This window comes from Microcebus murinus, chromosome 8 (assembly GCF_040939455.1).
Source record: "Microcebus murinus isolate Inina chromosome 8, M.murinus_Inina_mat1.0, whole genome shotgun sequence".
NCBI lineage: Eukaryota > Metazoa > Chordata > Mammalia > Primates > Cheirogaleidae > Microcebus > Microcebus murinus.
Genome location: NC_134111.1, coordinates 105,041,189 through 105,066,098, shown reverse-complemented (window position 1 = coordinate 105,066,098; position 24,910 = coordinate 105,041,189). Strand labels below are relative to the sequence as shown.

Here is a 24,910-nt window from a genome sequence, read left to right as displayed (position 1 = left end):
CGCTGCGTCCCAAGGACCGTCTTTGTACTTTATACCTAGTGATGCATTTATCCTCTGACAACAAGCTGTGAAGCTGGCGGTATGTGGATTAACCCAAATATTATAGATGAGAAAGCGAGGCAAAACATTTAGGCAACTTGCCCACTGTTGAAAGCTAATAAATGAGCCCTCCAAAGACCACGGGCACCGCAGTTCTTGTCCTGCTGGGATTCAAACCCAGGTAACTCCCCTGCCAGCCTGGATTCCCAAACTGCTGCCACATTCTCGCCTGATAATAAGGTCAAACATCAGTTTCATATGCTTTCCGATCATTTACCTATTTACATCTTTCTCCCCTCGTTCGATTGGGTTGTGTTTTTCCTATTAATTAAAAAGTCTATCATGAATGTTAAGTTGTCATTATAGGTGTTGCAAATATTGCTGCCAATATGTTATTTGTTTTTTACTTTTGCTTGGTTATATGGAAATTTTTAGTTTTTAATGGAGCCAAGTGTCAATTTTTTTCATCTATGGCTTTTGGAAATCATGTCTTTTTAAGAAAGTTCTTAACTCCAAAATGTATTTAGGATTTAATATGCTGTAAGTTCTTTAATCCTAATATATTAGGTTGCCTCTCATAAAATAGAACTATTATAAATAATTAATATGTATAAATGTAATAATAAATATAGATTTATAAATATTATGTTATTTTCTTCTAGTATTCTCCAATTATTTTCTTCTTGTATTCTCATCTATTTTAAACTTCAATGTTTTGGAATTTCTTTTACATGTGATATACGAACATAACATTATTTTTGTCATATAGATACCTGTCATAATACCATTTATTTGGACAACAATCTGAAATACTTCTGCTTTAAAACATCTCGTTTATCAGAAACTAAAATCCCACAATTAGGTGTCTGGTTGGTGGTTCCTATCCTGCTCCATGAGTTAACTTATGTTTTCCCACACCAGTACCACTTTAATTACCATAGCTTTATAGTATATTTTTATACCTGGAAGGACAAGTTAATCCTCTTTTTTTCTTAATTTTTCCAAGTATACTGTAGAATCAGCTTAAATTTCCTCAATAATCTCATTTTTTAATACTGTGTTCGATTTTCAGATTCAGCTGGGGAGACAGGGTCTGGAACCACCCTGAGGTCCCCCTGCCAGGAAAGCAGGGCCACTCTCCCGACGGGTGCCTGGCCTGCTTGTCTCTTCCCTGCCCTGAGAGGTTGTCCAGAAAGGCCCCCACGGGCTTGGGGACTCTGTAGAGTCTTGTGTCTTGGGCTGGGCTGCAGGAGCGCCGGGGCTCCTCCAGGCAAGGAGAGTTAAGGGCCCTGAGTGGTTTCACGAGGGCGAGTCCTCACCACGGGGTCCCCACACCAGAATGGGACACAGGGACCACACGGTCCTCTGGGGAGCCTTGCCCGGGTGTCCTTCACTGTCTCACCCCCAGCCTCCTCACCGGGCCCTCGGCATCTCCCTCCACCATGGATCCGCCCTCTGCCCAGGGCCCAGGGAGACTGGCCATGGGTGCCCTGTCTCCAAAGTCACTGGCCCCGTCTGTCCCCTTGGTCAGTCTGTCAGGCGGGTGGGCTGCGTCTCTGCCAGGGTGAGCATCCGCAACGGCCTCGCCGGCTTCTCACTGCTCAAGTCAGAAGGGTTTTATGCACTTTATGAAAACAAAACAAATGCTTCCCAGAACCCTCAGGCCCCATTAGCTCTAAGGGGTCCCACGCCTGGCTTTGAAACCACAAACTCCTGGCAGGCGCCTGTCTCATCCCAGCGCCACTACCGAAGAGGCCCGGGTCCCCCACCCATGGGCCTGAGCTCCCCACCCATGGGCCTGAGCTCCCCACCCATGGGCCTGAGCTCCCTGCAAGGCCAAACCCCCTCCCCATGGGCCTGAGCTCCCTGCAAGGCCAAACCCCCTCCCCATGGGCCTGAGCTCCCCATCCATGGGCCTGAGCTCCCTGCAAGGCCAAACCCCCTCCCCATGGGCCTGAGCTCCCTGCAAGGCCGAACCCCCTCCCCATGGGCCTGAGCTCTCTGCAAGCAAGCTCCCCCCCACCCCACCCCCACCCCCACCCCATGGGCCTGAGCTCCCCACCCATGGGCCTGAGCTCCCTGCAAGGCCAAACCCCCTCCCCATGGGCCTGAGCTCCCTGCAAGGCCGAACCCCCTCCCCATGGGCCTGAGCTCTCTGCAAGCAAGCTCCCACCCACCCCACCCCCTACCCCCACCCCCACCCCTCCCCATGGGCCTGAGCTCCCCACCCATGGGCCTGAGCTCCCCATCCATGGGCCTGAGCTCCCTGCAAGGCCAAACCCCCTCCCCATGGGCCTGAGCTCCCTGCAAGGCCGAACCCCCTCCCCATGGGCCTGAGCTCCCCACCCATGGGCCTGAGCTCCCCATCCATGGGCCTGAGCTCCCTGCAAGGCCAAACCCCCTCCCCATGGGCCTGAGCTCCCTGCAAGGCCGAACCCCCTCCCCATGGGCCTGAGCTCCCCACCCATGGGCCTGAGCTCCCTGAGGCCCGGCCCGTCCTTGGGCCTGAGCTCCCCGCAAGGCCTGGGACCCCTGCCTGTGGGCCGCCGCTCCCAAGGATCAGGACGGCCCCCACCGAGGCAGGTGTAAGGCTGGTGACAGGCCCAAAAAGCCCCCCAGCCCCTTTTGGTCGCTGTACTGGAGATGCTGGCTGGCGGAGATGCGCCCCTGTGCGCTTGGCTCCATCGGGGCCACACGGCAAGCATCCGGACAGAAGGCCCCGGAAGCCCGCAGTCGCCGCAGTGGGCAATCCCACAGCCTGCTTAGAAGGCTGTAAAAGCCCTCACCCCGCCTCAAACGGCGCGACTTCTCCAGCCCCGTTCTGTGGGACCCGTGGACCCCGCCCGGGAGCGCTCCATAAACGCCACGTTTGTTTGGCTCCATCCTGTTTCTTCTTCTTCAAACTTCACAGCCGGCACACGCGCGACGCCGGCGCGCCCCGCCCAGCCCTCACCGGCTCCGCGGGGGCCGGGACGCCGTGCTCGGCCTCCGGGTCCTGAGGGAGCCGTGACGACCCCTGTCCGCGGACAGCGGCGCCTCAAAGGAGACGCGCGAAGGAGCGCCCCAAATGGCACAGCCGCGCCCACAGAAAGGACTCCGCACTCCAGACCCCGCGTCTCCCCGCGCCGCCCCAGCTGGGGCAGTGCTTACCCTGGCAAGTGGCGTTTGGCGGGCGAGAGGGACGAAGGCCCGAAGCAGAAGGCCCGCAGCTGCGCCCACCAGGTCCTGGGACCCGTCACGGGAGGAGGTCCCGGCTGTGCCCCCGAGGCCCCCGCGGAAGGAGGCCCGGCCGCGGCACCGCAGGTCCCCTTCAGGACGCCGGCCGCGGACGGGCGCCATCTTGGTGCGGCCCTCGCGCCACAGTCTGTCGGGGATGCAGGAAGCCCGGCAACGCCGCCGCCCAGGTGCAGTCTGCACCTTAGGGAAGAAGCGGGGCTTGGTTGTGGCGCCCGCCCTGGCTCTCAGGGGTGCTCGTGCCCAGAGGGGCCTTCGCAGCCGTCCCTTCACAGCCACGGCCACCACGGCGCAGCCCTCAGGCTGGCGGCCGGCCTCGTCGGTCACCGTGCAAAGCGGGCACTTCCGGAAGCCGGAGGGAAAGCCGGCGGGGAGGCTGCTCGTCGCAGTGCTGCTAGGCAGGGCACGGTGGCGGCACCTGGCCGGAGCGGATCGGGAGGTGACCCCTGCCCCGTGAGGGACAGGACGCCGGGCGACCCGCAGAGGAGCACCGGCGCCTCGAGCAGGGAGCCTGCGGTCTGCGGCAAAGTGCCGGCTTCCTCTGCGACTTTGCATGGCAGACTTGAGTGCTTTATGATGATGCATCATGGTGATGGCGATTTTGAAAAGCTTTTTCTGAGACTAGAATGGGAAATTTGAGAGTGCACCGAGGACAGGATGAACGAGCGCAGCGAGTGTGACTTGCGGGCGCGCGGCCGCACGGTGCCGGGCGGAGTTCCGCCTCCAGCGTCAGCGCCTCTGGAGCACGAATTTCGGTCGCATCCGTTGGCACAGCCGTGAGCCTTCCCGGCTGACCGGAGCACGGCCTTCCCGTGATATATGTACTTAAACTCTTCTTTTGAGCTCCATTTTCTTACCAGAAAAACCAATTTGCTTGGTTTAAAAAACTGATAATCAATTTGGTACTCAGCTCTAAACATGACCTGAAAAGCAAGTTTCATAGTTTAAAAAGCCATTTAAATTTCTTTTCTCTTGCTGAATGAAAAAGAAAAATCTCTCCTAATCTTCCTTTATAAAAAAAAAAAAACACATAACAAGCAAAAGGGGATTCACTTCTGCCCTAATGTAAAGCTTGTATAAACTATTCTTACCAAAACTGCTTTTAGAAAAATATAGAAGCTTTTTATTAATAAAGTGTATCAAAGGGTAGAGTTAAACTCAGAGCCCACATGGAGCAAGCAGCTCCTCTCTGGAGCTTGGTAACAGCTATCCCTTCCCCTCCCACTAAGCTTACATTTTTCTCACTTCTATAGTCAGCAGTAGAGATCGCCTCCCCAGGAGGTGCCATGAATGAGGTGATTTACTCTGCACTTGTAGGTGTGAACAGAAGATTCCAGAGGTAGAAGCTGAGTCCAAGGTCTGTGTGTTTCATTCATTCCCCGATGGTGATGCATCTGAGCGCACGATCTTTGCACCCAGCCTTGTTTTGAAGCACGTTCTCAGATTGGTCACTCCAAGTCTGCTGCTGTCTGATACCAGCTATTTATTCAAAAGCTGGTCAAAGGTCCTAGCCATCTTCTCTTATTCATGTGCCATGACACTGTGCACATCAACGAAGATTCTCTGCAGCCTAGAAAAGAAGCTCAGGAATATCTCAGGGGCACTTGTCAATATACAAACAGAATTTCTTACCATCCCAAATCCTAAATTGTACTTCATGTCACTAAATGGCATCATTTTTCTTCACAGATTCCAGTTTTTTAAAAAGTTGATTATTGAAAAGAAAAATAATTATGAATATCAAAGTAAAACGCTTGAATTTTAGTCTTGAACTATTTTTTCCAAAGGTTTACACATTTCCTTTGAATATAAACTACTGTCAGCTCAACTTTTAAATTCAGATTCCTAAAGTATGACTCCAGTGTTCCCTGAAAATTTATAAACCAAAGTGGAAGAAAATATAATATTTAATAATCCCATTTATATATTTTTTCAAAGTATTAAATAAGATTAGGATCTAATCTGTCTATGATAAGATCTCATAATAATCACATGTAGAGACCTCCTAAAACTTCACAAATGATCTTAAAGTTTCTGGCCAATGCTTACCTAGCTTATAAAACTTCAATTCATACAGAAAAGGGGTAAGCATCACAATATGAATGAAAAAATGTAATTCCCTGAACTTTCTTCACAAGAAAAACTACACACAATTGAAAATGAAAAATCAAAATGCTTATGTTTTTTACATGTGTGAATTGAATTGCACAATCCATACACTTATAGAAAAAATATGTGATTATTTTTAATGATTTATGTATAAAAGAAAAAATAAATTTTATGATACAATTTGATAGACTACTTCATACAAAATTTTACTCACATACAATGTATGCAATTTTTTGTAACCCAAAAATTCTATTCACATATACAAATTCATAAAAGGCAGACAACTTGAAGCAAAATAGGGTCCATTTAGGGTATGGCTAAGTCATTCAATTCAGTAGAAAAGAGATTATAAATATACGAAGGACTAGTTAACTAATACCCCTCCCCTACCCCCCAAAATGTATTTAGGAAAACATTAAAGATTTGTATGATCTGAAGAGAAATCAGAGAATCCAAAATGTATTTAGTATGATCTGATCAAATAGAATTTTATGATGTACTACACAAAGGAGAAAAAGACCAATGTTTCAGAGTGGTAGATCTTAATAACCTGCTCCTGAACTTACTTAGCTTAGAAAATCATATAACTACCTCAGTAAAAAATTTATTTTGGAAATTGCATTAAGAAAAACCAAACTGTGCCATTTGTGCTAATCCATAAAGAAACAAAACAGACCTCAGGCGATTCTCACACTTTAAATGGCACTCCTTAATTTAGATAATAAACAATATCTAGAAATAAAAGTATTAGGACCCAGATTTTAAGACCCATAAGTATGTCTCCAAACACAGTGAAATCCTTTATACAATAACTTAAAACTTTACTATTTACAACAGTATATATAAGTGAAGAACTATAAACCATGTTTTAAAAAACTTTTGCCTTAAAAAAACAATTTCTAAAAAATGGCTGACATCAAAAAAATTTTATAAATTGGTGCCTTTTAACTCTTCCTTGTGCAGTTTGTCCTAAGCTACCTGTCTCTCAGGTGTGTAGGCACACACACCATGCAAAGGAAAAGCCATAGTGTCAATGCCTCACAGAGCAAGACCCTCTTCTTAAAGAGAACGAGGACTCAAGAGGAACCGCACTAGCAGCTGTGCGAGGAAAACCCAGGGAAAAATGTTGAAGAAAATGAGGATGTAGCCTATGACACAATTTCATGTCCAGACAATGTCCATAAAGACCGTACTAAAATCTCCTTTTAAAATTTATGCTTTTTAAGGGCTAGAAACACGAAAGATAATAGGAACCAACAAGAAAATTACATAAAGAAGTATATATAATTATAAAGAGGTTAAAAAAAACAATTTTAAAAAGCAGTTGATCTGTAACTTATAAGAATACAGGCTGAAATTAACCCTTTTCAAATGAAAATTAACTAAAAATATAATTTATTGATTTCAGGCCTCATTCTATTTACAAAGTGCCCATCAAAAAGTGTACAGTCATCCTTCATTCAGTGCTGACCTCTGGAAGTCCTTTCATTGAACTGGAATAAAGGACCACTGTTCCCTGGAATGCCGACACCGCTTACCTGCTAGAGAATTCTGGTGCAGAACTTAACAGGCTGCAGCAGAACACAAAGAACAAGCTTGCAAAAAAAACTCACAAAGGCGTTGGGAAGAGCTATTTATAACTAGCAAATATTCCGGCTGGAAGGAGGTAAGAAAACATGGTCTTTTTACACACTTAATATGCTCGAAGTTTGAAAGCTCTGAAAATTAGCTGGATATTAACATTGTAAACTGTTCATTTTCTGAGCAAACTGGAACTTAAAGAGTGATGATTTTCTATCTTCGTTTTTAAACTGATGGTGACTTTTCATCTCTGAAACTTATGAGTGTTCACCTTCTTGAAGTCAAATTGATACTATACACCATTTTCTGGATTTTTTCTTCATTCTTTAGGATATTGGCCTTCACGGCGCAGATCTTGTCTTGCTGGTCTTTGACCAGCTGCTCCAGCTCAGCCAGCTCGGCCTTCAGGGGCTCCACGGCACAGTCTGTGATGCTGCAGAGAACAAAACCAGCAGCTCATCAACATCTCGGCTCACCTTACGTTTGCTTCTTAATCAAAACACCGAAGACAAAAGTAAATATTCATTTCATCCAAAGAAAAAGAGTAAAATACAAACATATACAATAATGGTATTAAAGAGACAAAACACTCACACCTGGGAAAAATTTATTCCTTATTTTCACAGCCCCTGCCACCACTAAAAGTGAAGTCAAACATGAGATTTATTTATTATTTTTTTTAAAAAAGCAGCTAATATTTCTTCAATGGTAGACTTGCAGTCCTTAAATTATATATGTAACAGAGAGCCTCAGGGTACAGCAAGAAGGTGTGCAGCCAAATCCCCATTGACACTAAGAGAACCACTGCCTGGACCTGGCCGGCCCCTTCCTCACCGGGGGACCCCCCCCCTCCAGGAGAGGCGCACAGGGCTAGGAGGGCTTCCTCGCTGAGGTGTCCCTGGCTCACTTGTTCATGACACTGCCAGGAGACCTTTTAGTTGTTGGGTAAATACTGGGAAAAGTCTAGAATATAGGGTTGGGAAAGCTGAAGTCAAAATTAACCTTTCCTTTTAGGTTTTTAATGGCATATAAATACAAACTAAAATACAAAACAAGGAAGAGCAGTAGTTTCAAACCATCCTGCCATAAAGGCAAATCTGGTTTTGTAAGGAAGAAGTGTCTGGGATGGTATTTTTTAATACTTTAAATCAAAATGCAAGAAGTTCAAACCAAGTATCGTGCCAGAATGGGCACCAAAAAGTTCTTGGTGATTGTCTAATTTCCTTCATGTTGTACATTTTAAATTGTAAAGGACTTTTTAAAAATAAGCAGACTAATACTAAAGAGAACTTCATTATAATATACTTTTAATTACATAGACCTATAGGTATATCATCGAGTCAAATCATATTTTCTGAAAAAAACACTTAATGATTGATAGTTACATGCATTCCAGATTGATTAAATATAGTATATCAAACACTGCCCTAAAATAAACCTCACTATGGCTATCATATTTCTTTTAGTCACACTTAAAATAGGTTTGCCAATATTTCTTTTAGAGTAAAAAATTAAAATACTTAAAAAAATCGTAGACATTTACAAACATTAGGGCTTATGATAAGACACATGAAAAAATGTTATCCAAACTGCAAAGTTCTCTGGATTTATTAATGTCTAAATCTATTTTGTGTATGAACATGAACTCCAAATCTTTTCTAATTGCTACAAAGAAATGCTTGCTGTGGTATGAATGAAGGGATATCGGTTCTCCTTGTGAGGGAGTAAGGAAGGGAGGGTTGAGAAATAGTGAATTCTAGGGAGATTCTCCCCAGACTCTGGGCCAGACCCATGGGCATCCCAGAGTATTTCTCTCCCATTACCCCCTCGACTCCCGCCCCCCACCCCCACCAACCTCTGTCCTTTCTACAAGACTCCCTCTTTATTACCTCCTCACCCCCAACTCCTTCTGCAGGGCCCCCTCCTCATTACCCCCCTACTCCCTCTGCAGGGCCCCCATCCTCGTTAACCCCTCCTCCAGACCTCTGCCCCTTCTGCAGGGCCACATCCCCACTACCCCCCAACCCAGCTCCTTCTGCCAGAGCCCCCTCCCCTGCCCCCCCAACCTTGACCTCTGCTCCTATAAGGCCCAGCCTCCCTGTTAGCCCTCCCACCTCTGCTCCTTCTGCAGGGCCTCGGCATGCTGCTTGTTCTCGCTGTGCCACAGCTGCAGCTCATTCTGCATGGCGTCCACATCCTCCTGGAGGTAGTCCATGATCTTCCCCAGGGGAAGTGCGCTCTTGCACAGGGTCTGGATAGACACACGGAGCTTCTCTATCTCCTTGGAAACAATGTCCTTCTCCTTCTTCCATGCTGACTCAAAGACGAGTGATCTCTCCTACAGTCAGGGAAACACAGGAAGAAGCAGCGTCCTCAGTCTCAAGGCAGGCCGGGGCTTGCTAAGCACATTGCCACAGGGACAGCAGGAAAGGCACAAGTGGGGACAGTGCTGGCTGTGGGACACCACCTCACTTTCGTGACAAGGGGAGAGTAATGCCACTCAGCAGGGTAGATGTGAGGTGCCCTGCACTATGGGGGCACACAGCAGTCTGGGGAGAGGCTAATCCTTCCCTGGCCAAAGGCGACAGGGTCTGTCTTTACCTGGAAATCTGTCTAAGGGGCAAATTTCTACACAGTAAGATTCTAGTTCCCAACTAGCCAGAAACTTATTGTAGTTATTGTTTCAAGAGCTCAGTACCATGGATGATTTTCCCAAATAGACTGGCAGAAAGGGGGCCTGACCCTTAACTACTCAAAGGGACCATCTTTCCACCCAAATGACTCCAAAATCCAGCTGGCCAGGAGGAAGAGGAAAGGAAACACAAAGGAGAGGAGGAAACTGGTGACGTGGAAATGAAGGGATGGTGAGTTGGCAGAGGAAACCAAAGCAACAGCACCCAGTGGCAGAGGGCCAAGTCGACACAGCTGGACTGGGCTGGCTAGTCAGGAGGTTAGAGTCTGGGGACCTGGTGCAAGCTGGGGGGGGGGGGGGCGCTCAGCAGCAGGTGACAGAAGTGAGGACAAGGAGACGGAGATGAGTGGGAAACTGCATTCAGTTTTGGCCAGGGGTCCTTGGGCTCTTTGACAAGCAATGTTTAGAATTCTCTTTATATGAGCTTTGATCACAGACATCTCTGAATTTCAAAAACTAATATAAGTTGGTAAGAATCAATAAGCTTGGGAAATTTCTCCTATTTTTCTTTAGGAAGCTCTCCCTGGGTACCCTCACCTCCCCCACCCCCCCAGACTGGCTAAAATACCCTTACCTCACACACTTATACAATGAGCTAAATGCATTACATTGTAATTAATTCACTTTTTGTTTTAGTTTTGAGCTTATCATACCTATATAACCACTTGTATTACTTCTAATGCTAGTTTCAGACTGTAGGCTCCAGGAGGGTAGGACCCAATGTCTGGATCTGCTGTGGTCCATATAAACTCTCCTTAAGTATTTGTGAAGTGAACAAATGAAATGGATAAATGATTTAAGTATTAGGATCCTAGCTCTACCACTTACTGGGTTGGACAAGCATAAGGAGAGCCTTAGCATAATGCCTGGCACATAGAAAATGTTAAATAATTGGGGCTAGAAATAAAAGATAAAACACAAAGAACTACTAAGTTCAACAAGGTTGCAAGAAACAAGATAGACATACAAAAATCAATTGTATTTCTACATACTAGCAATGAACACAGGGACACTGAAATTTAAAATACAGTGTCATTTATAATTGCTCAATAAAAGAGAAATGCTTAGTTGTTAATGTAATAAAACATGTATAGGACCTGTATATTGAAAACTACACAATGTGGATAAAAGAAATCAAAGGAGATCTAAATAAATGGAAAGATATACTGTGGTCATGGATTGGAAGACTCAACATAGTAAGGACATCAATTTTCTCCAAGATGATATACATGTTTAATGCAAATCCTATTAAAATTCCAGACAAACATTTTATAGATATAGACAAGATTACTCTCAAACTTATATAGAAAAGCAAAGGAACTAAAACAGCTAAAACATTTGCAAAAAGAAAAATAAAAACAGAAGAAACAGTCTGCCTGATTTCAAAGCTTTTTATAAAGCTACAGTAATCGGCCGGGTGCGGTGGCTCACGCCTGTAATCCTACCACTCTGGGAGGCTGAGGCAGGAAGATTCCTCAAGGTCAGGAGTTCGAAACAAGCCGGAGTAAAAGCGAGACCCCATCTCTACTAAAAATAGAAATTAATTGGCAAACTAAAAATATATAGAAAAAAATTAGCCAGGTATGGTGGCACATGCCTGTATGCCCAGCTACTTGGGAGGCTAAGGCAGGAGGATCACCTAAGCCCAGGAGTTTGAAGTTGCTGTGAGCTAGGCTGACGCCACAGCACTCTAGCCTGGGCAACAGAGTGAGACTCTGTCTCAAAAAGAAAAAAAAAAAAAAGCTACAGTAATCAAGACAGCATAGTATTGGCAGAGGGACAGATATAGATCAAAGGAACAGAACAGAGAATCCAATGATAGATCCACACAAATACACTGAAGCAATCTTTGACAAAGGTGCAAAAGCAATTCACGGGAGAAAGGATAGCCTTTCACCATTTGGCACTGGAGCAAGTGGACATCCATAGGCCACAGAAGAAAAAAAACAGGAAGAGATCCTCTGTCAGCCACATGGGATGAGAAAAAAAAGCAAATAAAAAAATAAGGAGGAGAAAATCTTCAGGATCTAGGGCTAGGTAAAGAGTTCTTAGACCTGACACCAAAAGCATGACCCATAAAAAGAAAAGCTGATACATGGAACTGTATCAAAATTTAAAATGTTTGCTCTGCAAAAGACCCTGTTAAGAGACTGAAAAGAGAAGTTACAGAGTGAGAGAAAATATTTGCAAATTATACATACAATAAAATACTCCAGAATAAGTAAAGAACTCTCAAAATTCAACAGCAAAAAACCAAATAATTCAATCAGAAATATCTCACAAAGAGACATTTCACTGAAAAGGAAATACATATGCCAACAAGCACATGAAAATATGTTCGAAATCACCAGCTGTTAGGAAAATGCAACTCAGATCACACTGTAATATCACCACACAACTGTCAGTACAGCTAAAATAAAAAAATAGAGACAACACCAAATGCTGGTGAGAAGAAACGAGACCACTCATACATTGCTGGTGGGAATGTAAAAAGATACAGCCACTCTGGAAAATGGTCTGCCTGTTTCTAAAAAACTAAACATGCAACTACTGTCTGACCCAGCAATTGTACTCATGATATATACCCAGAGAAATGAAAACTCATTTTCACATAAAAACCTGCACACAATTGTTTATAGAAGCTTCATTCAAGTTAGCCACAAACTGGACACAACCCAGACGTCCGTCAATGGATAAATGGTTAAATAAACTGTACATCCATACCATGGAAAATCACCCATCAATAAAAAGGAATGAACTGTAGAAACACAAAACAACCTGGATGACTCTCAGAGAATTATGCTGAGTGAGAAAAGTGAATCCCAAAAGGTTACATGTTGTATAATACTCTGGAAAAGTATAGACATTATAGAAATGGGGAACAGATTGGTGGTTTCCAGGGGTTAAGGGGGGGATCAGGGTTGGGAGGGAAGAGGGTGTGGTTATAAAGAGGCAACAAGAGGGTATTTATGGTGATAAAAATGTTCTGGATCTTGACTATATCAAAGTCGACATCCTGCTTGTGACAGTTCTACAAGATATTATCACTGGGGAAAGTGTGTAAAAGATATACAGTATATCTCTGTTGTTTCTTACAACTGAGTATGAGTCTATGATTATCTCAAAATAAAAGGCTTAATTTTAAAAAGGCAATATAAATGCCTTTAAATTAAAATGCTAAATGAATTCAATGCAATCATAAACTATTTCCCAAAGGAAAAATGTATTGTCTTTATTATACACAAATTAGTAAATCTCTCACTTGGTTGAGAAATTAAAAATTCTATTAAAACCCATTCATAACGATTATTAAGTAATACCTATGCATTTGGCTTTTTGTTGACTCTAATATAAAACTGTTCATGTTACAGAATTTAGGATGGGAGACTAACATGAATAAATGTCTTATAAAATCGGGGAGTTGCAATGTAGAAAACTACACCAAGAGGCAACCTGGTCAAGCTCCCTCATATTTTTGGTTCCCTTGTCAAACTCCTGCATATTTCTACATCACAGAGCCAAGTAGAATTTAGGACAAGAAACATTTGGGTTGGGATTACAATAGGCAGGACAGACTTTTATCATTACCATAAAGACGCTGGAACACATTGCTGCAAAACACCAAAATTCTGGCAATTTTCAAGCTTTCATTTAAATTAACATGGCACAGGTGTGGTGGATAAGTCAAGCAATGATTATTTGCTTTAAAAAGCACACCCCTCTTGCGATTGGCTTTGATTTACATGTAGCTCATACAGATGTATCATCAACTTTCCTTTTAAGGAAACTTAAAACTTTTCGTTTAAGAATCAACTATGTTTTAAACACAACCTTGTTTTAAAGAGTTTTAATATGATAGCGGGGTTTGAGAATCCCATTACCATACTCACCACGCAGGAATTAGTCATAAGAAATACACTAAACCTTTGGAAACAGAGAACAAAAAATATTGAAAATCTGTCATTATACAAAATATGACCTAAAACCACCTAGAACATGGGAGCACTCCTGGGCAACGGGACCAACAGTCTGTGCCCTGCGGTTCTACAGCCTGGTGCCAACCTGGCTCCACCACCTCCTAACTTTATAGCCGTGGGAGCTTGGCTCAACCTCTCTGGACCTCGGCTTCCTCACAGTAACATGGAAATAATATTCATCCTGCAGGTAAGATTAAGTGGGATAATATAAAATAAGCAGCTCAGTGCCTCACACATAGTAAACCCTCAAAGATGTTAACTATCACCGTAAATTTGTCCCCCAGAAAGAACACAGTTGCAAGCCCCTGCAGGACAACGCGTGGGTGCTCTTCCTCCAGTGTACTGACATGGCTGTTCATCTCATCTCCCGTCAACTTATCAGCTAGAAAAGATTCTCAGGCATGTTTGGCATACTTTGGTGTATACTGAAAAAAATATTTATATGTATTTTCAGCACTTACAAAGAAGTTGTTATGTCCAACTTTTGGTAGACATTTCATTAACTAATGAAATATTAGTTATTGACACATTCCCTTTCCAATCTCCATTTTAGAAATCTAAATAACCCACAGCTATGAAATTAACTTTAAAATTCTCTACTGAAAGATCTACGACCCTGAGCTCAGAGAAAATCTGCAGTGAACCCTGCAGAACAACCTTTTTGTGACACCCTTGCTGTAGATCAGTGTCTAAAGGCAGCTTCTACGGGTTATACAAACAGAGAGGTGGCAGCTTGTGTGTGTTTCATGGGGACACAAGCCCACCCGCCTGTCCCCTCCTGCCTCCTACCTGGCTGGCCTTCCTTTTCCTGCAGGCTGCAGACTATTTACTCAGCTGCTTTCTGGCAGGAAGGCCTCTGCCAAGTGTTTCAGCATTTGGCTGGCCGCTTCACACAGACACGCGCGCGCGCGCACACACACATACTTTTTAGAAAATGCTTCCAAGATTTTTCAGGTGAACAGTTACTTCTGGGACTTAATATTATTTGCATTTTACCACACACACACTTGTCCCCAGAAATAGAGGCATTTGCATTTATAGTGATTTTAAGATTTACGATTATTTATTATAAGTCATACAAATAAAAATTATTAACTTTAGAGATTTGTTTCTTTAAATTTTAACTGCAGTGCTTCAAGAAAGAAAGTACTATTTTAAAAATAATGTCTTAAAGGCCTGGCCCTTGGATATTGCCAGAAGTCCCTCTCAGAAGTGGTATCTGGGGTACAGAGCCTGGCAGCATCTGAACACAGACCTCCACCTCTGCTGCGGGCTCATCAACTCTCCTGGGCAGAGCTCTCCCTCCATTATGCAAACCCAATAAACAAAAGCCTGATTAACTGGGGGGGGAGGGGTAGGTAATAAATCAAAGAGTATTTGTTTTAAATAACATATCTCCCATAACCTCAGGAAGTGATTTATATGCAACTTGTCAAAAGTTCATTTTCTTCATAAACAGAGGAATACCTACATTCAAGTTACAAAAGAGACGCACAGACCGACAGAATAATTATCCTGTGTCCTATTCATCCAGAAATATTCCATCACCAAACTTCTTCATAAACCATACATTCATCTCTCTAATGTGGGTCAAGTTGGACCCCTTGAACATACAAGCAAAACAGTTGGCAAACAAATATTTAAGCTTTTTTTTTTAATTTTTTTTTTTTTTAAGACAGAGTCTTGCTTTGTTGCCCAGGCTAGAGTGAGTGCTGTGGCATCAGCCTAGCTCACAGCAACCTCAAACTCCAGAGCTCAAGCGATCCTGCTGCCTCAGCCTCCCGAGTAGCTGGGACTACAGGCGTGTGCCACCATGCCCAGCTAATTTTTTCTCTATATATTAGTTGGCCAATTAATTTCTTTCTATTTATAGTAGAGATGGGGTCTCACTCTTGCTCCGGCTGGTTTTGAACTCCTGACCTCGAGCAATCTGCCCGCCTCAGCCTCCCAGAGTGCTAGGATTACAGGCGTGAGCCACCGCGCCCGGCCTATTTAAGCTTTTAATGCACATACAGAAAAGCACATAAAAGAAAAATGTACAGTTTAACAAAATGATGAAGTAGACGCCTACAGCTATCAGCTGGGTCAAGAAAGCTCACTGCCAGCATCCCTGAAGCCCCTCATGTGCCCCTTTCTGAGGTCACCACCACCTGCCCTCCATGTGGCCAAGTCCTGGGTCTGTGCACCCCCGGCTCTGCTGTCTTGTTTACCGACGTGCTTGTTTTACTTCACATAGCACAACTGGAATCATGCAGTGTGTATCTCTTTGTGTCTGCCACCTTTGCTCAATATTACATTTAAGAATCAACCATGTCACATGTATTTTGTTCATTTGTATTGCTGAATAGTGTTTCATTATATGAATTAAATATCATTATTTGTTCATCCATTCTACTGCAGATGGACATTTGGTTAATTTTTTGTCTGAGACTATTATACAAAATACAATTCTGAATAATCTTATAAATGTTCCAATACCTACAGGCACATGATTCTCTAGGTTACTGGTGGGTCAAAGGGAATGTATGTCTTCAACTTTTAGGACATAATGCCAAACAGTATTCCCAAATGGTTTTAGAAATTTATATCAAATCTTTCTCATGAACCAATATTCTGTTTCTATGCATATGAAGGAACCATCACCTGTACTCCTACGTCATTTCTACAATCAGACAACTGCAGGTAATAACTACTTAATTATCTTATGGGCAGCAACTAGAACACTACTGCTCCATCAGGAACATGCTGTTAAAAGGAACCTTCCAGATGATCGTTGCTCATTATCGCAACTACAGAAGAAGAGCTAAGCACGAGTGGTAAGCTTTTAGTATGGATGCGTGAGAAGCTAAACAGTTTGAGGGTAAACTGCCCAGACTGGGGCCAAACAGATCTGGGGTAGCATCCTATCTCTGTGACTCATTGTCTACATCGTCTTGGACAAGACAACTCTTGTGCCTTGGTTTCCTAACCTAGGAAATGAGGATAACACCTACCTCGTAGATTACTGTATTAAATAAAGTATGCGATTCACCAGTCATAGTAAGTGTGCTATAAATGTTAGCTGTTGTTATAATCTTGTCTACAATTAAGAAGAATTGATGGTAAGCTCCTATAGGAGAAAAAATGCATACAGAGCAAAATATCATTAAATGTTATTAAGTTTTAGCTGCTTTTACAGACAAACAAATGTTAATGTCCTTGAAAGATGAATGAGAAACCTTCTTAGAATTACATACAAAACAAAAGCAAGCTTGGCACGAGACCCAAGCGTGTCACTGTGGATGAAGCGAAAGGTCAGAGCACAAAACAGAAAAGCTAAATCTTCAGATAGGCCTTTCTGATAGATATGTAAAATGGTATAAAAGTTGATTATATGATTAGGTCACTCTTGTTAATACCCAACTAAACCAGGGTCAATGGGCCAAGGGAAAAAGCACTCAGGGAACATGGCACCTGCTCCAAGAATTAAATTTTTCACCAGCCCAGCTGCTGTAACAGCCTGCTGCAACCTAAGACCAGTTTTACCCACTAGCTGCTGAAACGACCTGCCATGACTCTAAGACTAGTTGTACCTACCACAGTCACTCACCAATCACAGCTTGCCAGCTCCCAAAAACTTTAGAGCCAATGAACTTTCTTTTAAAACAACATGTTTCTCTTTCTAATAAAACTCCTAACCTTCTCTTTGTTTTTTGAATATACCAAAGACCATCTGGTCTCTGTGCATACCCCAAACTGCAATTCTTTTTTTTTTTTTTTTTTTTTTTTTTTGAGACAGAGTCTCACTTTGTTGTCCAGGCTAGAGTGAGTGCCGTGGCGTCAGCCTAGCTCACAGCAACCTCCAACTCCTGGGCTCGAGTGATCCTTCTGCCTCAGCCTCCCGAGTAGCTGGGACTACAGGCATGCGCCACTATGCCCGGCTAATTTTTATATATATATATATATCAGTTGGCCAATTAATTTCTTTCTGTTTATAGTAGAGACGGGGTCTCCCTCTTGCTCAGGCTGGTTTTGAACTCCTGACCTTGAGCAATCCGCCCGCCTCGGCCTCCCAAGAGCTAGGATTACAGGCGTGAGCCACAGCGCCCGGCCTCAAACTGCAATTCTTGCTTCCCAAATATCACATTTTACATTGACAGCTTCGTCACTATGTCTCATTTGACTTTGACAATGGAAATATTTTTAAAAAACAATCTTATTACTGAAGAGTGGCAGATTATCCCACCCCAAATGCTGCTTTGGAATAAGAATTATTTGGAGCTAAAGGCACTTAATAAACAGCAGGTACAAGAAGGACTCCCTGACCTTCCCCTTTCTTCCTAAAAGTGGAAGATGAAATCCATACATGGAAGATGCCCTCCCTGTACCAAAAGGAAACATTCTTATCACCATAGGTGGGAAATCGAGGCCAAAAGAATCCTATACAAGCAGATCTAGTTAACTCACGTCTCCCTTTAGTCTCCCCATATATTTTAGTCACTTTTCCACACTCGCCCTTCTTTGTTCAACTTAGTTTATAAGTATTTGGCTCTAACTGCTTCCTTGGGTCTTCATTTTCCTATGGGGGCTCCCATGTACACATAAAAAATCTGTATGCTTTTCTCCTCTTAATCCGTTTTATGTCAATTTAATTCTTGGGCCCAGCCAGAGACCCTAAGAGAGTAGATGTAAAGTTTTGCCTGCTGCATCACACAGAGAATTAATCATACTGACAATAAGTAGGCAACAGGGAAATGCAGAACTCAAATTTCAGCTAAAATGAACATTTCTCTACTTAAAGTTAAGAATATGAAATTATCAGCCTAAACCTGGTCCTTTCAAACATTTCAATGAAAGGCCATTCTCATGTATTTATCCTTTTGGATGAACTTTAAAATATTCTTTCCCAAGTTCCAAAATATCCATTGAATATTTACTGGAATTCCATTAAATTTATAAATTAACTTGAGAAAAATGACATTTCTATAATATTGAGTTTCCTATCCAGAAACACAGTGTTTGGAAGTCTCTTGACTTTTTCTAGACCTTTTTATATTTCTTGGTAAAATTCTGTGGTTTCTCAATATGGTTACTATAAATTTCTTGATAAAAGCATACAATGATAAGTTACATTTTGTTTCCAGTTCTGGAAAGGAACTTTATACACCTTGTTTCCAATTGGTTATTGCTGACTTATAGAAAAATACTGACTTTTATATATTTGTCACTGGCTATCTCAACAATTTTTTTTCTAATAGTTAATTTTTTTATTGATTTACCTGGTAGACAGTTACCAACTTCAAACAATGATAATTGTGTCTGCTTCCTTCCAGAATTAAACTTTCATTTCTTTTTGCACTGGCTAGAACCTCTAGAATATCTCAACAGGGTTATGGTACTCACACTTGTTCCTGTGTTTAGTGAAAATATCTCTAGCCACTATTACATATAATGCCATAGCTTGACACAGGTGTTCTCTCTCTCATGGTAAAGAAGTATCTTCTATTCCTAGTCCACTACAAGTTTTCAGTTATAATGGATGTTGAATTATATAGGAACCATTTATTTTTTAAGAGAAAGTACACTGACAAGTGATTTTATTTGGTTTAAGAAAAAATTATTGGTTAAATGTAAGATAAATAATCCACATTTAAAAGATGCTATGACAACTGACTGGAATTTTTAAAATGGAAATGATTCTTTCCTGGACATGACAGCATGAATAAAGAAGAAACATCAAAGAGACGACTAAATGAGATAGACACAAATATATTTACCTAATAGGAAACAGAGTTTTCAACCCCTGAATATATACTATATTCTTTTTTTTTTTTTTTTTTTTTTTAGAGATAGGGTCTTGCTCTGTTGCCCAGATTAGAGTGCAGTGATGCAATCATAGTTCACTGCAGCCTTGAACTCCTGGCCCCAAGTGATCCTCCTGCCTCAGCCTCCCAAAATGCTACAATTACAGGCATGAGCCACTGTGCCCAGTCTTCAACTCTAGAATATATTCTATTTCACTACTGATTTCATAATAAAATGCATGCTTTAGAAAAAAATTACAGGTAATTCCTAACTTTAACTTTTGTTCAACTTCTTCATCTTTGTTTAAAATGAAATCTCTAAGGCCATTTCTAGCTATAGAGTTTTAGGATTCTATAATCCTTTCAAAATATCTCAAGTTGATTCTGGCCAAAACAGAAAAGCTGGAACCAGACTAGCAAACAAGTATAAAACAGAATGAAATATCAGAGGCAGCTGTTCTCAGCAGTGAGCAAAGGCAGCGTATGACGGACAGCCGTGAGAGAAGAGACACTCAGGAGGCCAGCCCACCACTGTGCCCTACAGGGCTCTTATGCGGGGACAAGATCCTGACTGTGGCACAAAGCTGGAGGCCAAGAGCAGCCTGAGGGTGTCACTCAGCCAAGGAAGATACGACCAGGTGGGGGGACCCTGCAAGTCCCTGCCTGAGTCAAAGTAAACCAGTCAAAGCCAGGGGAGAAAATATAGCAGAACACTAACAAATAGTCTATTGGTCCCAAAGCTGGCAGGAAAGGAGCAAAAGAAAAAAAAACAAAAACATAAGAGACAAATGGGAAACAAACAGCAGAATGATAGACACAAGTCTACCTATATCAATAACCACATTAAATATAAACAGACTAAATTAGAATACCATGCAAAAAATAATAACGGGTTCACCAAAGGAGAAACACAACTAGCACATATGGAAAGTTGCAAAGTGAAAAGTAATAAAACAGGGTTAGCTGCTAACAAGGAATCTAAAAACAATGAAAATGCCCAGAGTTCATTAGATGTGAGGAAATGGACATGCTCAGGCACGGAACAGAAAGGTGTCAACAATCTAGGTAACCCGAGATTCCACTTCCAGGATTTACCCTTAGGAGACATTAGAGAGGAGGCCAGAAAGACCCAGGCAAGAATTTTCAACTCAGTACTGCTAATCATGACAAAAGCCTGCACCGTGCCAGGGCTCTGCAGCAGGGGCCTGATGGAACGTCCCATCACAGTGCATCCATGCGGCGGGACAGCAAACATTCACCTGCTGGATGGCAACTAACAGACTAAATGCAGACTGTTGAGTAATGGGCAGTTTCCAAACAAGCGCATGTGGGACAGCAGTGTATGTGTGTAGTCACACAGTCACAGGCACCTGCTGTGCCTGTGCCTGGACCCACTGCACTCATGATGCTCACAAGGTAGCCAGAAGTCAGGGCACCAAGTATGGTACAAGCTACCAGAAAGAAGACTGCCTGGAGGCCAGCCCACAGGGCAAAGGGGTCCATCGTGGGCGAGCTGGGTGCAGACTTCCTCAGGGAAGGAAGCCACCAGCAGGGTTCAGGAGCCAAGGAAAGGCTGCAGGCTGGAGGGCAGCAGGCAGTGCCAGACAAGGAGGTGGCAGGAGCTATGTAGTGGTGAGGATTTTGGATTTGATCCTCAGGACAATAAAAAGCCACTAAAGGGATTTCAGCAGCACAGAAACCAAATGAGATCTGAGTTTTAATAAAAACACTTGCATTCAAACTGGAGGAGAGAGAAAAGAGGGCAAGGACACTCCTGTGTCCAGAGAAGTGACAAGGGGACAGCAGCAGGGCTGGAAAGAAGCCTGGGGAACTCCTACTTTAGGAAAAGCGGAGGGGCAGGGAGAAGCCTGGGACACCCAAGCAACGTGACGGATGGTGGTGCATTCACTAGGCCAGCAAAGGGGGTCCAGGAGGAGGCTGGTGACGTTCACCGTGAAGGTGCTGAGCCTCAGATACCTGAGGTGCCAAAGGAAGACGCGGGGCTGGAGGTGAATGTCCAGATGTGGCTCCCAGGAAGGCCTGGCCTGGGCAGGCAACCAGACATCCATGCCCCCCCACCACCACCACCTGCTGTTACTTCCTGAGCCTTTGCAGCTCTGGAAACATCCTTTCTCTGGCTCCAGATAAAAATGGCCACTTGGGCAGGTATAAAATTCTTGCATTGCCATGTTTCCCTTAGAATTATGGAACTTTTTGTAGATTCTTTCAACATTTAATGTTGCAAAAGTCTGTGGTCAATCTGACTGTTGTCCATTAATCAGCTTTTTTGGCTTGTGTCCTTGGTAGCACTTTCCTTATACTTGACAGTCAACAATTTCATCCTGATGTTTTCGGTATCACATTGGAACCGTCTGCTGACTCCAGGGGAGTGCCTTTCCATGGGCACAGTCGTGTTTTCAATGCAGAGCGGCCCCGCTGCATCTGTTCCATCTGTTCTTGCTCCCTTCGTGACGGCCGACTCGTCACGTCCGTGCTCTCCGTCCTGTTCCTGTCATCTCCTCTTTTATATGTTCCCCTGGCTTTGTCATTTCCTCTTTTATATTCTGGGAGGGCTTCTGAAGTGTGCCCCAAACATCTCTGGATGTTTATTCCGTGGTGTCATTTCTTGCTTTTATGGCTTCAAATAAATCCTTTGTTCCTACAGTTACTTCTTTATGTTTCCTTGATGGAGCTCCCTGACTCAGCCTCTTCTCCGCCTGCTGCTGCCCAACTGCCGGCCCCTTTCCTTCTGAGCCTGTCTTTGCCTCATTTTTTATCTACTGCTTAATTGTTGGTATTTTCTTAAATTCTCAGGGCACGGTGTACGTGTTTACTGAAGTATCACATCCCGCAGGGAGCTCCCCCCAAAGGGAATTTGCCGTCTTCACCATACAGACTTCTTTCCCTGCCCGGCCGCTCTGCTCACAGATGGCATGAGGGGCGCCCACATGCGGGTGCTTTGAGAAGCCGCTCTCTGCTCCCGATGTGGAACAGCGGGGCAAGAGGATTTGCACAGGCATTTTCAAGGATCCAGTCTCCAACAGGCACAGGGAGTCAATCTATCGGTGGGGGTGGGGAGTGTCCACAGGGAACATCGGTGCGTCTCTCCTCAGGGACCCACGCCACCATCAGGCTGAGCGGGCTGGCCCCCACACTGGGCCCACCACCCTGCAGCCAGCGTCCTTCCAGGCACTGCTGCTCACAGACTCAGGCCTGGCCCCCACCTGCCCGCTTCCAGCATGGTACACACCCTGCTGAACCTAGGAGCTCTGCAGGACCCACTTCCAAATGTCACTGAGCCCCAGCAGGGAAAAAGAATTCAAAGAGCAGCCCTGTACCCACCTATGCTTGTGACCCTCCAAAGGTGTCAGGGGGGTTCAGCCAGCATCTCCTCCACGTAGGCCCCACAGGCACCCCTCAAATCTAGCCCCATCTACATACCCCAAAGAAACACCTTAAAGGTTCTGGGATGTAGATGCAACACCCCCCCTGGGTCCCCATCCCCCCATGTTTATGTCCCATTAGTTTCACTGGGATTCTGAAAGGAAGGAAGATAAAATCCTGGGCTCAAGCTACCCCAGCTGACCCAGAAGTTCTATGGAAACAGAATTTTGAAAAAAACATCAAGCATCCTACTGACTCCTGTCAGTGTGGCAAGAAAAACAGTTGCCATTCTGTGCAAATAGGACAGATGACTCCTCTCGAGAGTATCCTCAGAGAATCAAAATAGATGAGTCAGACTCAATGGAGCTTTGGAAAAGCTGGTATCAAGCACTCAAAAGAATTTAAGTCATTATAGAAGATATTCCCAGGAAGGATCTGTGTTCTCCATCCTTGTTTTATGGCTACAGCACTCACATTAAACACATCAACTAATACATCTTCATGGAAATGAAAGTTATTAACACACTTTTATCTCATTTCTTTACATCTTGCATTCCTCTAATGTCTTTACAACAGTGTATTTATTATTTTGAAGTTTTCAGGAGTTCAAAGACTAAAAGGTGTGTGCAGGTATTTCTTTTAAAATATTGTTAGGATCATCTCATCTTGGGGCTGGGGTGGGGGCGGGGAAGGGTGACTCATGGGGCGATGGAGTCTGCTCAGGGAGCAGCTGGGCTCAGGAGGAGCAGGATCTACTTCTGACACAGCAACCTGGGAACAGACCCCAAGTCTGTCCACACGAGCAAGAAGAAGATACTGCAGGTGGCCCGAGCCCAGGTCACTGCACGGGGCAGCAGTGCGTGTTTCCTGTTGGTATCTTCCTATTAGTTAGGAAGATTCTTGAGATCTGCCTCAACACCCAGAGCTTCCCACTCAAATTAGCCACATCCAAGAGGACACTGTTTCCGAGGGGGACAGACTACTTCCTCCCTGTGCCTGATACCAGGTCTTCTGAGGATTTAACAGGACCAGCCGTTGTGTGTAAGAACCAAAGGGCCAGGGTAGGCAGCTTCCCCACCTTGTTCCTCCAGAGCTCAGAGAGGCCCCTGAGTAAAGCTGGAAGGCACCACCCCTCCCCTAGCTGCACATGAGAATCACCTGGGGAGCACATTTCACAAAACCGGTGCCAGATCCTGCCCAAAGATCAACTTAATGGAGGGGCCCAGGCAGCAGTATTTCATAAAAATTCTCTGGATGGTTCTAATACACAGATCATTCTGAGCAAATTTCAAAGGACATAAGGTTCTAAAGTTCACTTGCTTTTCTGGCTGAACTACATTAAAAAAAAATAAAGTTCCTTGCTCTACATTTTATAATTCCTTTCCACACCATAGGCAGTGGCAGCAAAAAAAATCTAAGTTTAAAAATATACTTTAAAAGTGTTTTTCTCTTTTCACTATCGTTTCTGGAAATGACCATTAGGATTTTAAAATTATGTTGTTTTTTTTAATTTCCATTCCCCTATTAACTAATTGGACTTACTATTTTAAGTACATTACTAAAATATTAATCATTTCCTATTGAGCCTAAAAACATGAATAATTTTCTATTGTGCCTATTGGTATAATCTTTCCGTCATTGTGGCTTCAACTTTACTTTTATATATTTAGCCTTCTAAATTCTTACCATATTTAATAGCTCTAAAAATACTAGATAAAATAACCACACACAAATTAACCATTAATCCTAAAAGGCAGTTACTGGGCAACGTGAGACCCACTGAATTGAACAGCTGGATATAATGGGGGAGGAAATAAATATCCAAACCTGTAGCGACAAGTGGCCAGGAGAACAGAGGTCCTCAGCAGACAATAAATTTCATAGAATTAGTTATGAATGTAAGAAGCGAGCCCAAGGACTAGATGAGCAAAGGAAAATTCAAATAACAATCAGGCCACAAATACCGAGGAGTGGCAACACATAAACATAGAGATGATGGCCACGCGAGAAGGTGTCTGTAGCTGATGCAGTAGAACAAGGAGGCTTTGCAAAGCCTCCCTACTCCTGACCTACGTGCCCTGCAGGCAAGACCAAAAGCAACCTGGCACTAA

At 43.7% G+C, this 24,910-nt stretch overlaps 1 protein-coding gene across 5 annotated transcripts in view; it reads right to left on the bottom strand.

Moving 5' to 3' along the window:
• Positions 1-6,760: 6,760 nt before the first annotated feature.
• The window catches only part of TRAF3IP1 (TRAF3 interacting protein 1), a 68,019-nt gene continuing 49,869 nt past the window's right edge, over positions 6,761-24,910 (bottom strand). For 4 of the 5 annotated variants that reach the window (XM_012755668.2, XM_012755669.2, XM_012755670.2 and 1 more), the window contains 2 exons: positions 9,078-9,301; positions 6,761-7,396 (listed from right to left, as the gene is read on the bottom strand). In XM_012755668.2, coding sequence (XP_012611122.1) covers positions 7,231-7,396; positions 9,078-9,301 — 390 coding nt within the window. In that variant the 3' untranslated portion in view covers positions 6,761-7,230. Of the gene's footprint in view, positions 7,397-9,077; positions 9,302-24,910 lie in introns of those variants that run through there. The other variant, XM_076006109.1, reaches the window with a different exon arrangement.